The 15,756-nt window shown below is 46.0% G+C and overlaps 1 protein-coding gene across 2 annotated transcripts; it reads left to right on the top strand.

Annotated features, from left to right (window-relative positions):
• The first annotated feature begins 8,456 nt into the window (after positions 1–8,456).
• Positions 8,457–11,421, top strand: IVL (involucrin). Of its 2 annotated transcripts, none has more exons than XM_058715697.1 (2): positions 8,457–8,577; positions 9,977–11,421. In XM_058715697.1, exon 2 carries the CDS (start codon positions 10,000–10,002, stop codon positions 11,113–11,115), a length of 1,116 nt encoding a protein of 371 aa, XP_058571680.1. In that variant the 5' UTR covers positions 8,457–8,577; positions 9,977–9,999; the 3' UTR covers positions 11,116–11,421. The 2 variants fall into 2 exon arrangements, with proteins under 2 accessions (XP_058571680.1, XP_058571681.1); XM_058715698.1 differs by lacking the exon at positions 8,457–8,577 and adding an exon at positions 8,934–9,065.
• The last annotated feature ends 4,335 nt before the right edge of the window (positions 11,422–15,756 follow it).

The raw sequence follows: 15,756 nt of genomic DNA, 5'->3' as shown, positions 1-15,756 counted from the left end.
TTAACATGAGGAGATTCATTCCTGTAAGAGGTATTTAGGAAGGAGATGGACGTGTGGGTCTAGGCACTGGGGAAGTCAGGAAGCTCACATGGGTGGGAGTCCCACTCTCATGAACTTGCATTCTAGTGAAGCAAGCACACAAATAAATAATGTAAGTTCAAACAGTGCTGAGAGCTGTCATGAGGCAGATAGTGTGGTGCAGTCAGTGCTTTGTTTTAGGTAGGGTGAGAGGGGCCATCTCAGAAGGGTGACATTTGAAGTAGAGGTCTAGCTAACATGCACAAGTAGGTCACGGGGACATCTGCAGAAGAGGTCCCCAGGAACAGGGAACAAGCGAGAGAGTCCCAGTCTGAAGGCTATTCCTATTCCTCCACCAATAGGAACTGGGGAGTGGGAGGAAGGCTGAAACAAACACAGGGTGTAGCATGACCAAGGCCTCATGGACTGTGGTCTGTCGGTAATGACTCCCCAGCAGAGGAAGGGTAGAGCCAGGTGCCAGGTTTAGGAGCTAGAGGAAGGGAGTCAGCACCAGCTGGTACCCCATTCATCTGCTTCTCACTACAACATTCTTTGGAAATACTGTCTATTCTCACTGTTCTCAAGTTCCCTCTTCTCTTTTGCTCTTGAAGCCACCACATTCTGGCTTTCATACTCACTGCTACCTTTGGCTTCCTTGTCAAGGTCAGCAACAGACTCCACGTTACCTAGCCCCGTGGCATTCTCAGTCCTCATCTGTACAGCATTTCTCCCGTGTCTATGCCCCTCCTTGGCCCCGTCTCCACATGACTTCCAGCAGACCCCATTCTCAGGGTGCATTTCTTACCCCACTGGCTGCTCTTCCCCAGTTTTCCTCAGTCTTCACTGACCTCCTCCTCATCTGACCACTTACCATTGGAGTGATTCAGGGGACTGTCCGTGAGCTTCTCCTCTTTTCTATCTGTATTCATTCCCATGATGATCTCATCCTGGCCCATGATTCAAATGCTATTGATAGGCTGATGATTCCAAACTTACAACCATTGCATGAACCCTTCTTCTGAACTCAAGACGGTATATCTAATTGTCTACTTGGATATCTAATGGGTACCCCAAACATAGCATGCCCCAAAGCTCACTACTGATCTTTTCCACAAAACCAGCTCCTTCCGTGGTCTTCTCTATCACTGGGAATGGCGGCTGTATCCTTACAGCCATTCAAGAACTTTTGAGTTCCTGTTGGCTCCCATCTGTACCTTAGATCTAATCTGTTAGAGAATCTCACTGACTCCATCATTACAACACGTCTGTAATCTGACTACTGCTCCCTGCCTCTACTGCCATCCCCCTAGGTCCAAGCCACTGCTACATTAGCACAGTTGCCTAACTGCTTCTATCCTTGCCTGGGAGACCCCTTTCAGAGTAAGTCAGATGATGCCATTGCTCTATGTGGCTTCTCGTCTCTTCCACCATGAAAGCCCAAGATGCTGCATGATTTCCTGCACTGCCCACCATCACCCACTTCTGCGCCCTCCTCTATTATATCTCTGTCCCTTGTTCACACATGCCCAGCCATACTCACCTGCTTGCTGGTTCCAGAACATGCCAGGCAAGGCCCTGCTTCAGGGACATGGCCCCTGCTGTTTCCTCTCCCCCACTTATCCTCACAATGATGTCATTTTCATCAGGCTCCTGCTGTGAGGTCTCTCCTGACTACTCCATTTAAAATAAACTACATCCCCTCTCCTAGCACTCCATAAACCTCTTTCTTGCCCTATTTTTCTACAGAGTATTTCTCACATGCTTTATATTCTGGGTATGCATTTATTTTTGCTCATTGTCTGCCCCCTGAACTGGGATGACAGCTTTAGGAGGGTGGGCATATTCACTTCTTTTCTTCAATGCTGTGCCCCTACTACCTAGAACAAGGGCTCACAGGAAACTCTCAATAAATAGCAGTTGAATGAAAAAGCAATAAGACATAAAGTGAAAAAGTTATGTCAGCAGAGAGAATGGAATGTACAAAGATATAGAGGTCAGTATAAGTGAACTCAGGAGAGCTGGGCCTGGCTCAGACCTGCTGCTGACCCTGGTGTGATCTGTGTGCTTCTTTCCTCTCTCTAAACTGCGTCATCTTTTGCAAAGCCAGTTGGACTCACTGACTGTGAAGGCCCTTCCAGCATCAGCTCTCTCAGACCTGGATCCTTTACTGCCAGGAGATGGCTCTGGGACCAGAGCCTCCTGGGAGAAACACCAGAAACTGGGCACAGGGAAGAGAGGAGGGCAAGGCTGAAGTCCAGCAAGCAAGAACTTGTCTGTAAGGAGAAGCCCTGAACCTGCCTTTCTTCCCCAAAGCCCTCTGACCTCTCTTTCCCCTTCCTGCCCCCATCCCACGCCACATAAGCTTTCCAGTAAAACCTGAGTGGCAGGAAAATAACACTCCTGCAGTTTTCATCTTGCCTGTCTATGCTTTGCAGCTCTCTAATCTTTCTCTGTGGCAGCCCTGGGCTCGTCCTGGGGACACAGAAGGACTCCTGTTACTATCACATTCAGTGGGCATCTCTGTCTTCAGTGGTGGAGAAAGAGGTTGGCCCAGGATGCACTTGCTGGCTGTGGGACCACTGGTCAGTTGCTACACTGCTGTGTACCTCAGTCCCTCATCTGTGACATACAGAGAATTAAATTAGACAGGGCATGAGGAGAATTTTGCACTATATCTCAGAAACAGCAGTCTTTGTAGGTTTGTTTCCTTTGCATTCTTCCCAGGGGGACTCTTGTAGTCCTGGTCTGTTCTCACTTGCATCCATGCAAGGCCAGGTAGTTGAGTGCTCATGTGGTATGGCATTGAAGGGTACCCACATGTCTCAGTTTCTGTACCTGTGGCTTCATCCAATGGGGCTTTCCTGAGAGCAGATGCAGCACCCCCCCCACATAAATCTAGGACTTCCTGAAGTTATCAGTATCTCCCTGTCCAGCTGGGAAGGTAGGGTGGCAGGCCAAGGCCCACACCAGTACACTGGCTCAAGTGGGGCCCCAGATGCTAGCATGTGTACTGACTCTGCACTGGGGCCCGGTTTGCTGGAGATAGTTAAGTGGGAAGGCACATTTCAGGGAGGAAATAGGCACTGTTTTATAGTCTGGACCACACCAACCCATCTGGTGGCCTGGGCCAGTTGGACAGCTTCATGATATAGATGAGGTTAGAAAGGGGCCATGCTGGGACAGCTCACAGGAGCTCAGTAGGATCCAAGAGAGGCAGGGAAATGTAGGCACTAACTCCTCCTAGTGAAAGCCTCTCCTCCAGATGGCCCCAATCACACACACCCGCACACACTCACTCACACACACTTGTATATACACACGTGTGTGCACGCATATACCACGTATATACGTATGGTATATCTGAGTGGCCCTGCAACCTCTTGCAGAAGTAATTCTAAGACTAATTACTCCTCTCAGGAGGCAGCTGATGCAGGGTCTGGTGCCCCATCCTCCCTAACGAGCAGGGGAGGAAGAGGGCTGGAGAGTGTAAAGCCAGGAGGTCGGCCAAGTCCTGGGGCCAAGTCCTGCCTCCTTTGATTTGTCTGATCACTGGCAACCCTTCTCAGGGGCTGCACAGCTGGACTTGGTCCCTCTCTCCCCTTTTGTTCTGCACCTGCCTCGTGTCTCTGCTCTGTGATGTCCCTCACTATTCCCTCCACCCGTGGCCTTATCACTCTTCCAGTCTGCCTTCCACCAGGTGTGTCCTTCCCAGCGCCTTCAGATCCTGCACACAGCCTGGTGAAGTCTTGCCCCACGTGTTCTTTGCCCATAATCTGCATTCTGTGTGGCTGGTGGAGACCTTGTCACCAATATCTGGCTGTCCGTGCACTCCTCAACTGTCACAATAAAAGGAACTGGATTCCTTTTGTTGTCCACATCAAAGTGAGACCCAAATGGCTGCCTGTCTTCTTCCCACACAGGCCCCCAGGCCCCTCCAGGAGCTATCATGCTGTAGGAACACGATCTCGTTTGGATTTCTCAGTGAGCCCAGCATAAGGGAACACAACTGGTCCACATGGAGACTCATGTGCACAAGAGAGACCATCTTGTGGGCTAAGCTGAAGCACTGCCAGAGGCCCAGGAGCAGACTGACCCCAAGAAGGAGCAAATGGGAAATCGGAGACCTGACTTCTGTCTCCATTCCACTCCCATGCACTGTGGGCCTTTGGGGCTTTAGGCTTCTCACTGGCAAAATGAGAAGGTTAAATCTGTTGGCTCTGGAATACCATTTATCCTTAAAACTATATATTTCAGCAAAACTATATATTTCTGACTTCCATCAGAAAACATGGCCATGACTCCCAACAATAAAACAGTCAGTTTGAGTGCAGTCTATGTGCTAACCACATATATTACCTCACCAAATCCTCACAGGAATAGAAGGAGGTATTTGTATTCCCATTTAATAGAAAAGGAAACTAAGGGCCATAGAGTAAATGTGACATGTCCAGATAACAAGAGGTACAGTGAGATTCAAACCCGGGCCTGTCTTATTCCAAAGCCAGTGTCAATCCTTGAAAAGTAACACTCCTCCAGGTTGTATTAGGCTAAAATATACATCAATACTAGCCAGGAAGTAGAGCTTTCTGTTCCCAGGACTAACGAGGGTCAAAGCAAGTGCATTTTTGCTGAATCTGAGCCAGAGAAGACTGGCCCTTCTTCCATAAAACCCAGAACTGACCACAATGGGGTCAGTTAGTAAATGGCTGACAAACAGAGTTGGAAGATGTCTGAAGTTACGTAATGAAATCTGTCACTACCATCAGATGCTCAGGCATCAGGGAAGGCAGCCTGGTAGGGAAGAGAGCCCACTACAAGGAGATCAGGATCATGTGGTTTTAAACCTAGCTCAATCGCAGACCTCCTATAGGCTCTTGGGCAGCTCATGTCTCCTCTCCAGACTTCAGTGCCCACCTGTCACAAGAGGGGTCTGGCCCCCTTGCATTCACCCGGCTGTTTTTGGAAGCTCCTATGCACCAGGCACCAGATGAGGCCTTCCCCATTCATTAAGTCCCCTCTAGTTCAAGCATGCCACTGCATTCTGGGCCAAAATTCAACCACAAAGAATTCAATTTCCCAAACAGTGAGCCCAAGGGGAAGGGCACCTGCCAGCTGGAGGGGAGGGCACTAAGCATCTCTGTTTCTCCCTACTGACAGTCTTCCATGCCTTTGCTCTTCTTCTTCTAAGAGCAGAGTCACACATTGCCTTCTACAGCAATCAGCACTGGGACTGAAAGTGGGAACCAGCAATCCCACAGGTCAAGGAAGGGAAGCCAGAGGAAGACAAACAGGGACAAACAGGGCACATCACATGAGCCAATCCAGAGCCCCAGGGAAGGAGAATCAGCCTCCTGGCCCTTTATGGGTCTCATCTCTCGTCCTTGCTTTGTTTCCTCCTGGAACAACAGATGGACACAAGAGGCGAATGAGAAGTGAAGGTCAGGTTTAGGAGGCCGTGAAGGAGGCCGGTAAGGACTCAGGGCACGTGGGGATCCTACCAGTGCAGGTTTCAGATTGAGAGATGATGTCAGTGGCAGTGACTCTGGCAGAGGAGGAGGCTTATGGGGAAAAAGGACAAGTTAGCAGCCTCAGAGAGTGGGGGCACTGCCTCACCAGGGAACAGCTTGGGCATGGCCATCCAAAGTGGGAACGAGGGACCTCCTGGTCCAAGTCACCTTCCTAGGACCATCTGCCATCACCCCATACTGACAACTTACTAAGAGCTGTCCTTGACATCCTGCCCCCAGAGCAGTGAAATGCTGTGACCAACGCTCCCTCTCCCTATAGCTAAGCAACAGTTCAAATGGGCTGTCTCACTTAGGGAGAAAGAGAACCCAGCCAGTTTCTGCTTCTTTGACAGAAATGTCTGGAGCCTCCCTGGGTTGGGGAAGAGCTGGGGTCAAGTCCTCTGCATGTGTCATGGGATATGAGCTCATACTCATTATACTGGGCGGGGGCTGGACAGTTACCCAGACTCATCATGTGCACCCGGGGCCTATGAGGTCACTCACACAGACACTGAATCTCCTCCATATGCATGCATGTCTGTCACCTAAATGGGGCAGTCTGAGGGCAGAGTCTGGCACCTCTGAGCCCCTAACAGGCTGGGGCTTCTCTAAACCCTCCCCTGCCCACATGGACTCCCTCAGTTCCCCACTCCACCCTTCTCCCCACACCCTAGCTTTGCCCAGTGACCAAAGGTTCACACACACAGTCTTCCCCCCAAAGCTCTCATTATGCTGTGAATCAGAGGGCGGGAGGCAGATGTGGCAGATAAGAGCCCCTAGAAACCCATAAGACCGGTGTGACTTCCTTGAGCAGGGTCTGCTGCCCTGGGACTGACTGTGAAGGGCTGGGGAGAGGCCGATTCCTCCCATGTGAGGTCAGCATCCAAGTGCAAGGCATGAGTGTCCATGTGAGGATACTTGGTTAGTTCTTCACTGGGGAAGGGGAGGTCAAAGGGTGTGAAGAGGGCTTTTCTTGCCCCAGCAGATAACGTAGTTCCTATGCTATGGGGGAGGAAGTGTGAGGTCCTGGGTGGGTTCAGGGAACAGAGATGGCATGAGCAGACAGTGGTACTCCAGGGGCAGAGGACCCTCCACCTGTTTTTCCAGACTGAGCTCTAGGAGCATGGCAAAATTAGCATTATAAATAGATATTTATGGGGCTGGAGGGAGATGCCTGTCAGGAAACCACAGGGAATCAGAATATTCCTCACAATTAGCCCCAGAAATGAGTATTTGCTTTCATATTATTCTAACATTTCCTTTTGATTAGGTTGTAAAGAAGAGAGTTTAAATAAATGATATCCACAAAATAAGCCATTAACCAATCATTAAAAAGAAAGGCATGTTAAGGGCGCCTGGGTGGCTCAGTCAGTTAAGCATCTGACTTCAGCTCAGGTTATGATCTCACATTTTGTTAGTTTGAGCCCCGCGTCAGGCTCTGTGCTGACAGCTCAGAGCCTAGAGCCTGCTTCAGATTCTGTGTCTCCCTACTCTCTCTGCCCCTCCCCTGCTCACTCTCATTCTCTGTCTCTCAAAACTGGATAAACATTAAAAAAAAAGAAGAGCATGTTATAATTCAATTTTGTTTACACACACATTTGCACATACACAATGCTAAAATGTTTAATAGTGGTTATCTCCAAGTGGTGAAATTCACCATTCATCCATTCCTTCAACTAATACTTATAGAGCACTTTGTATATGTGATGGTTATGATGGATTCTGGGGACATTGCAGAAAACACAGCAGGCAAACCCCCTGCCTTATGGAGCTTATTTTCCAGTGGGAAAGATAAAAAATAAGTAAGTGAACAAATCTCGACTATTATTAGTGAAATGAAGCGAACCAGAAGATAAGCCTCTAGGTAGGTAGTCAAGGAAGGCTCTCTGGCAGACCCCAACACTTATACTGAAGCTAAAAGACACAAACAGTCAGAGACCCTGGAGGAGCCTGCTGGTTGAAAGAGAGTAGACACCAAGCCCTGAGGTGGAGAGCCCTGGACTTGTCCTAGGAACTGAGGACACTTTGTGAGGGCCTTTGAAACCATAGCAGTGAGTTTGGATTTTATTCTGGATGAGCTAGTCACTTTCAGCATTGAGGAGGGATAAGTTTCAACCCTTACTCTGAAAGATTGCTTAAGCTATTTTTAGAGAATCGTTTGGAGAAAGCAATGAATGATTTGGTGTTGATCAAAACCATTATGCATTTCAAAAAAAATGTAGAAAAAAGCAATAAAAAGTAATCATAAAAAGCAATATTTATTATTTTATATATTGTGTATTTAATACTTGTTTCTTTGCCTGGACTCATCTGTGCTTTGGATTATTTATGAACATGGCTTTCTTGAGAACTTCTGTAACTACACACTTGCACATGGGACCTAGACAGCCCCTAGGTCACAGCAAAAGACTCTTACAAGCCTTCTACTCGATTCTTTAGGTCTAAAGTCTGACCCCCTCCAGCCAGGATTTATTTCCACATAGAGCAGAGTTATAGGTATTTCCTGAGAGCAGACAGGCTGTGGGCTAGTGGTCTGGCAAACTCATCCCTCATGAGATGTGATTCTTCCACCTTGACACCCATACGCTGGCCTGAACATCCCATAGAGGCATACAACTTTCAATTCTGTGCCCTTGGAAATGAATCTCTAGGTCTAATTGTGAGAATGACCCTGTTTTGCAAGTGAAGAAATTGATGTTCAGAGAAAAGGCTTGGCTGAAGTCACAAAGCAATAGAAAAAGGGGACAAGTTTCCCAAGATGCCTCCCTCACCTCCCCATGCCCAGGTCAGATGAGTATCACAGGAATGACTGAGTCCCCAGAGCCCTCTGTGAGTCTCTGTGAAAAGGGACCCTGAGGGGTTTTCTGCTTCAGGTGCCTGTGATGAATCAGGAAAGGGCTGGAGGAAGTTGACCAACTTGAGTGGTGAAACCAGTCCATCTTCTTCAAGCAGGGCAGGAGGCTGGGCTGGGGAACCATATAAGGGCACCCTGGCCCCTGCTCAGCTCAGCACTGTACTAGAGGCCTCCACAGCTGTCCCCACTGTGAGTCTGGTAAGTACTAGCTGGGAGCCCTGGGACTGGCACTGCACACTAGAGTGTGGTTGTGTGGCTAGCCTGGGTGGGTGCGTGGATCACTCTCAGACTGGATTCAGCTGGACTCCATGTCTTTCCAGATGGACTCAGGTCACTATGCTGAGAGACATATGCCACGGCATGGAAATACAGAACAGAGAGCAATCTGCTCCCCTCCTGTACCATCTTTTCTTGGTTTGATGTTTTGGAGAGAGAGGGGGAGAGAGACAGAGAGAGAGGAGAGAGAGAGAGAGAGAGAGGAGATGGGGATGAGGAGGAGTAGAGTCAATTTCTTCCCTGAACTGTCTTACTTGGGCTGTCTGTGATTGTGCCTTCATCAGTGGGCAGGGGTTGAGGGAAATGCATGTGGCTCTTGCTATGCTGCAGAATGGAGGACTGAAAAATGGGGAAAGACTTCTAATTGGAGAGACCTAGGCAAAGCAGTGGCAGGAAAATGCAACTGAAAGGTACAAGACTCGAAAGAACTCTCTCCACTTCTCAGGAACCTCCCAGGCCTTCCCTCCACCCCACCCCACCCCACCCCCCAGGTGCTAGAGCTGCAGTGGAAGCTCCAAAGGTCATGAGAGAAAGCTATGGAGTGGAACAGGCCAATCTGCTAACTTTTCAGAGGAGAAATCTGAGGCCCAGAGGGGCTAAGCGACCTGCTCAGAAACAGGCAGCCTTTCAGTGCGACACTTAAGCAGATTCTAGGTCCTGTGACCAGTCCAGGGCATGTGCCATGACCCTGGCATGGACCACTGATTTTCTAGGACTCAGGAGTCCTCCAAAGTCCCTCTCTTCCTAGGGACTCACCTCTTCCCATCAGAGCTCATCTCTCCTTCTTGGTCAGTGGAGATTAGAAGTAAGGGCAGAGGCAGGATGGCTCAGTGATTTAAGTGTCCAGCTTGGTCTTAGCTCAGATCATGATCTCATGATTTGTGGTTTGGGATCAAGCCCTGTGTCCGACTCTGCATTGACAGTGCAGGGCCTGCTTGGGATTCTCTCTCTTTCCTTCCCTCTCTGTCCCTACCCAGCTTACACTCTCTTTTTTTCTAAAAAAAAAAAAAAAAAGGAGTGAGGGCAGAAGCAAGGATTAGGCAAAAAATGGCACCCAGCCGACCCTTGTCCAGAAACTTCAAAGACAGACCTCTTTGTTGGCTCTTTCTGGGAACAAGAGGTTCCCAGGAGGGCCTTTCTTGGCTGTCCCCCTCCTCCCCTCCACTCTGTGATTCTGGGGAACAGCAACCCAGAGTGGGTAGGAGAGCCCCAACCCAAGGTAAGAGAAGGGATGCTGAGAAACCAGGCACTGCTACAGATTTCAGGGATTCATCTACTCCCTCTGCCTTCAGTCACCCTTCTGACCCCTCCTGTCTTTTAGGTTGATCTAAAGCAGCTTCCAGGATGTCCCAGCAACACACTCTTCCAGTGACTCTGCCTCCCACACTCTGTCAGGAGCCCCTCAAGCCTGTTTGCCTTCCCAACAATACCCAGCCCGAGCAAGTGAAACAGCCAACCCCATTGCCTGCCCTATGCCAGAAGATGCCCTCTAAGCTCCCAGGGGAGGTCCCCCAGGAGCATGAGGAGAATCATACAACTCTCGTGAAGGGGGTGACTGAGCAACAATGTGAGCCACAGCAGCAGGAACATCATCTGGAACAGCAACAGCAGCAACAGCAAGACTCACAGCAGCAGGAACAGCAGCAGGAACAGCAGCAGCAACAGCAGGACTCACAGGAGCAGGAACTTCACCTGGAACAGCATCTGGAACAGAAGCAGCAGCAGCAAGAGTCACATGAGCAGGAACTTTGCCTGGAACAGCATCCAGAACAGCAGCAGCAGCAGCAGCAGCAGCAGCAGCAAAAGTCACAGGAGCAGGAACTTTGCCTGGAACAGCATCTGGAACAGAACCAGCAGCAACAAGAGTCACAGGAGCAGGAACTGCACCTGGAACAGCATCCAGAACAGCAGCAGCAGCAGCAGCAAGAGTCACAGGAGCAGGAACTTCATCTGGAACAGAAGCAGCAGCAGCAAGAGTCACAGGAGCAAGAAATTCACCTGGAGCAACATCTGGAACAGCAGCAGCAGAAAGAGTCACAGGAGCAGGAACTGCACCTGGAACAGCATCTGGAACAGCAGAAGGAGCAGGAAATACAGCAGCAGCAACAAAAGGAACAGTGCGAGGAACATCAGGAAGCAAAAAGCCTGGAGCAGCAGCTGGAGCAGGAGAAAGCACAAAGGAAGCAGCAGCAAAAGGAACAGCTGGGACAGAAGAAGATCATGGGCCAGCAACTGGATGGAGATCTAGCAAAGAGAAATGAGCATCTGGAAAAGAGAGAAGAGCAGCAGCCAGAGCCAGCAGAGCAGCAGGAAGGCCAACTGATGCAGCCTGCATTTGTCCCAGCTCCTGGCCAGGTCCAAGAGCCCCTACTAGTCCATCCACTGAGGGGAGAAGTCATGCCCCTCATAGACCAACAGCAGCAGAAGCAGGAGGTATATGGCCCCCCAAAATATAAGTAAGCACCCCCAGTCTCAGAGGCTCTCAGGCCATCCCACACAAGTGACAAGAGAACCAGTGGCCTCTCTTACCTCAGGTCCCCAGCCTGGTGGCCCACTTCATCTGTGAACCTGCCTAACCCTGTCCTTCTGCATGTTTCTTTGATGGGGCTGGGAGAAGGGAAAGTTATTGCCCAGAACCCATCCCTAATGAGCTCAGTCCTAACAGGTGGCCATGGCCTCTGTCACTAATTCTGACTTTGTCCCCAGTATTATAGTTGAATCTGTGAGTATTTACAATAATACAGAATAAATCCTGGAAGTCTGGGATCCTGTATTCTCTTTGTCTTTTCTCCTCTGTCTCTCACCGTGTAAAGAACCTGTGCGTGAATCAATGGTTGCAATGGACTCTCCTGGCCAATTCCCAAAAGAGGACATACATCTTTAATTCTGTTCCCCAAAGCACCCAGTGCATTCAGCAACTTCTTAAAAGGAAACAAAACCAAAACCAAACCAAACAAAAATAACTTCACTCATGTACCTGAAATCAATGTTTTCCAATTGCTGGTCATGAAACAGGGACAAGTTATTCTGGTTGGGGGAAGGAGAATCTGTCCACCTCATTCCAGCACTGCCTCACACCACACACTAGGCTCAATCCTAGCCCCTGACCAAGCTCCACATGTTGCCTCCGATCTCCTTTCATCTCCTCACATCGGGGACAACCATGGGAAGACAACACCAGGGAGGTGTGGGGCTCCAGCTGGGTTCTTGTCCTTTTCTGGGTGTTCTGTCTGTAGAATAGCTTCCAAGAATCTTATGAACTGTCTACTTGGCTAAGGAAGATTTTAAGAAAGTGATAGGAGCAGAATTGAGCAATGTGAGAAGAGGAGACAAGCCCAAAAAGGCTGTCAACCTCATTGCTCCTGCTAACACTTGTCAGTGGCACTCATTACAGATCTTCCTCAGCTTACAGTAGGGTTACATCCCGCTAGACCTATCATAAGTTGGAAATACTGCAAGATGAAAATATGCTTAATACACCCAACCTACCAAACATCAGAGCATAGCATAGCCCACCATAAACATGTTCAGAGCACTTACATTAGCCTATAGTTAGGCGACATCATCCAACACCAAGCCCATTTTATAATGCAAACGTGAACATCTCATGTAATTTATTGAATTCTGTACTGAAAATGAAAAACAGATAGGTGGTATGGGTACAGAATGGTTATAAGTGTCTCAGTTGTTCACCCTTGAGACTGTGTGGCTGACAGGGAGCTTGGGCTCCCTGCCACTGCCCAGCATTACAAGAGAGTAGCATCCACATATTGCTAGCCCAGGAAAAGGTCCGAATTCAGAATTTGAAGTTTGGTTTCTACTGGAGGCATAATGTTTTCACATCATTCCATAGTCAAAAAATCCTAAGTCAAACTATAGTAAGTTAGGAACCATCTGTACTTACTTAAAGATGAACACACTCCAGTCCTCCCAACAGGACAAGAGTTAAGAGAATCCTGGGTAGGACTGGACAGGAAGATTGGGGGCCAAGGGAGAAGTTACCAGAAAAACTCAGAGTATGCACACATTCCCTTTAGAGTCTTAGGTTTTGATTTTTTTTTTTAAATAAACTTTATTTTAGAGCAGGTTTGGATTTACAGAAAAGTTGAGAAGCTAGTACAGAGAGTTCCAACACACTCCACACCCAGTTTCTTGTATTATTAACATCATACATGGATACAGTTCATTTATTACAATTAATAAATAATATTAATATATTATTATTACCTAAAGTTCATGATTTTCTCTGATTTCCTTAGTTTTTACCTAATGTCTTTTTCTGTTCCAGGATTCCACCTAAGATGCCCCACTATATTTAGTCATCTTGTCTCCTAGGCTCCTCGTGACTGTGACAGTGTCTCAGACTTCCCTTTTTTTTGTTTACCTTGACCGTTTTGAGGGAGTAGCTATTTTGTAGACTATCCTTCAATTTGGGTTTGTCTGATATTTATCTTATGATTAGAATTAAGTTGTGGGGTTTTAAGGAGAAAGAGCATAGGGGTAAAATTTCATTGTTATCACATTATATGAAGACTCCTATCTATCTATAATGTCCTGTCCTGAGTGTCAAGTATCAACATAAATTGTTTGGAATTTTCTGTATAGGAAATTTGTTTCTTCCTTCTTGCTGTTTATATGTTTAATCACTTGTTTATATGAGTATGGACTCATGATATTTATTTTATATTCTGGTTTATGATCCAACAGTTATTTATTTTTCTTTTTTATTGTGGTAAAACACACATAGCATAGGGGCGCCCGGGTGGCTCAGTCAGTTAAAGCATCCGACTTCAGCTCAGGTCATGATCTCATGGCTTGTGGGTTTGAGCCCTGCATTGAGCTGTGTGCTGACAGCTCAGAGCCTGGAGCCTGCTTCCTCTCTCTCTGCCCCTCCTCTGCTCGTGCTCTGTCTCTATCTCTCAAAAATAAATATTAAAAAAAATTAAAAACCCCACATAACATAAAACTTACTATCTTAATAATTACACAGTTCAATAGCATTAACTACATTTATTTTGTTATGCAACTTTCCATCTCCAGAACTCTTTCATCTTGCAAACCAATCGCAACAATGGCAACCACCATTCTCTTTTCTTGGCTTCTTTTTGTCTTTTTAAAAAAATCTCTCCTTTCCCCCAAATGCCAGCCTCTGTTAATTATCATTCTACTCTCCAAGTTCAGCATTTTTGGTCATGAATAAATAATTATGTATTAAGCTAAATAATATATATTATTACATAAAAAATTATATGGTACACTAAATATAATAATATAATATAATATAATATAATATAATATAATATGTTATATATCACATTTGATTATCCATGCATCTTCTGACATTTATATTATTCCCATATCTTGGTCATTGTGATTAATGCTACAGTTAACATGGTAGTGCAGATACGAAATTCATTTCCTTTGTGTATATACTCAGAAGTAGGATTACTGGATCATATGGTAGTTTTATTTTTAGTTTTTTGAGGGTCATCCATATTATTTTTTATTAAGGCTGTGCCAGTTTACATTTTCACCAATAGCGTACAATGGTTCCCTTTTCTCCACATCCTTGCCAACACTTGTTAGCTTTTGACTTTTTTTTTTATAATAGCTATTCCAACAAATATGAGGTGATATATCATTGTGGTTTTAATTTTCATTTTCCTGCTGATTAGTGATGCTGGGCATCTTTTCATATTCCTGTTGGAAACAGTATGGTATTGACATAACAATGGACACATAGTTCAATGGAACAGAAGAGAGAAACCATAAATAAAACCATGCACACATGGTCAACTAATTTTCAACAAAGATGCCAAAAATACACAATAGGAAAACATAATCTCTTTAAGAAATGGTGTTGGGAAAAAACTGGACATCCATATGAAAAAGAATAGAAATGGCCTCTTAGAACCATACAAAAAGTCAACTGAAAAGGGGTTAATGATTTAAATGGAAGATATGAAATCATAAAACTCCCAGAAGAACATGTATGGAAAAAGCTGTTTGACATTGACCTTGGCAATTTTTTTTAATTAGTTAATTAATTTTTGTTAATTTACATCCAAGTTAGTTAACATATAGTGCAATAATGATTTCAGGAGTAGAACCCAGTGATTCATCCCCTGAATATAGCCCTCAGTGCTCATCCCAAAAAGTATCTTCCTTAATGCCCCTTGCATTTAGCCCATCCCCCCAACCACAACCCATCCAGCAATCTTCAGTTTGTTCTCTATATTTAAGAGTCTCTTGTTTTGTCCCCCTCCCTGTTTTTATACTATTCTTGCTTCCCTTTCCTTCTGTTCATCTGTTCTATATCTTAAATTCCACATATGAGTGAAGTCATATGATATTTGTCTTTCTCTGACTGACTAATTTCACTTAGCATAATACCCTCCAGTTCCATCCACATTGTTGCAAATGGCAAGATTTCATTCTTTTTTATTTCTGAGTAATATTCCATTATATATATATATTATATATATAATATATGTATATGATATATTTCATATATATATATATATATATATATATATATATATATATATTCCATTCATTAGTCGATGGACATTGGGCTTTTTCCATACTTTGGTTATTGTTGATAACACCGCTATAAACATTGGGCTGATGTGCCCCTTCAAAATAGCACACCTGTATCCTTTGGATACAGCAATTGCTGAGTCATAGGGTAGTTCTAATTTAATTTTCTGAGGAACCTTCATACTGTTGTCCAGAGTGGCTAAACCAGTTGACATTCACACCAGCAGTTGCAAAGGGCTCCTCTTTCTCTGTATGCTCATCAACATCTGTTATTTCCTGAGTTGTTAATGTTAGCCATTCTGACAGGTGTGAGGTGGTATCTCATTTTAGTTTTGATTTGTATTTTCCTGATGATGAGTGATGTTGAGCATTTTTTCATGTGTCTGTTAGCCATCCGGATGCTTCTTTGAAGAAGTGTCTATTGATGTCTTTTGCCCATTTCTTCATTAGATTATTTGTCTTTTGGGTGTTGAGTTTGACAAGTTCTCTATAGATTTTGGATACTAACCCTTTACCTGCTATGTCATTTGCAAATATCTTCTCCCAGTCCATTATTTGTCT

Source organism: Neofelis nebulosa, chromosome 2 (genome assembly GCF_028018385.1).
Source record: "Neofelis nebulosa isolate mNeoNeb1 chromosome 2, mNeoNeb1.pri, whole genome shotgun sequence".
NCBI lineage: Eukaryota > Metazoa > Chordata > Mammalia > Carnivora > Felidae > Neofelis > Neofelis nebulosa.
The sequence above is the reverse complement of the archived record's forward strand: the minus strand, read 5'-3'. Positions and strand labels throughout refer to the sequence as shown.

Coding starts and splice junctions, on each gene's coding strand:
- IVL (XM_058715697.1), top strand. CDS start 10,000: ATGTCCCAGCAACACACTCTTCCAGTGACTCTGCCTCCCACACTCTGT.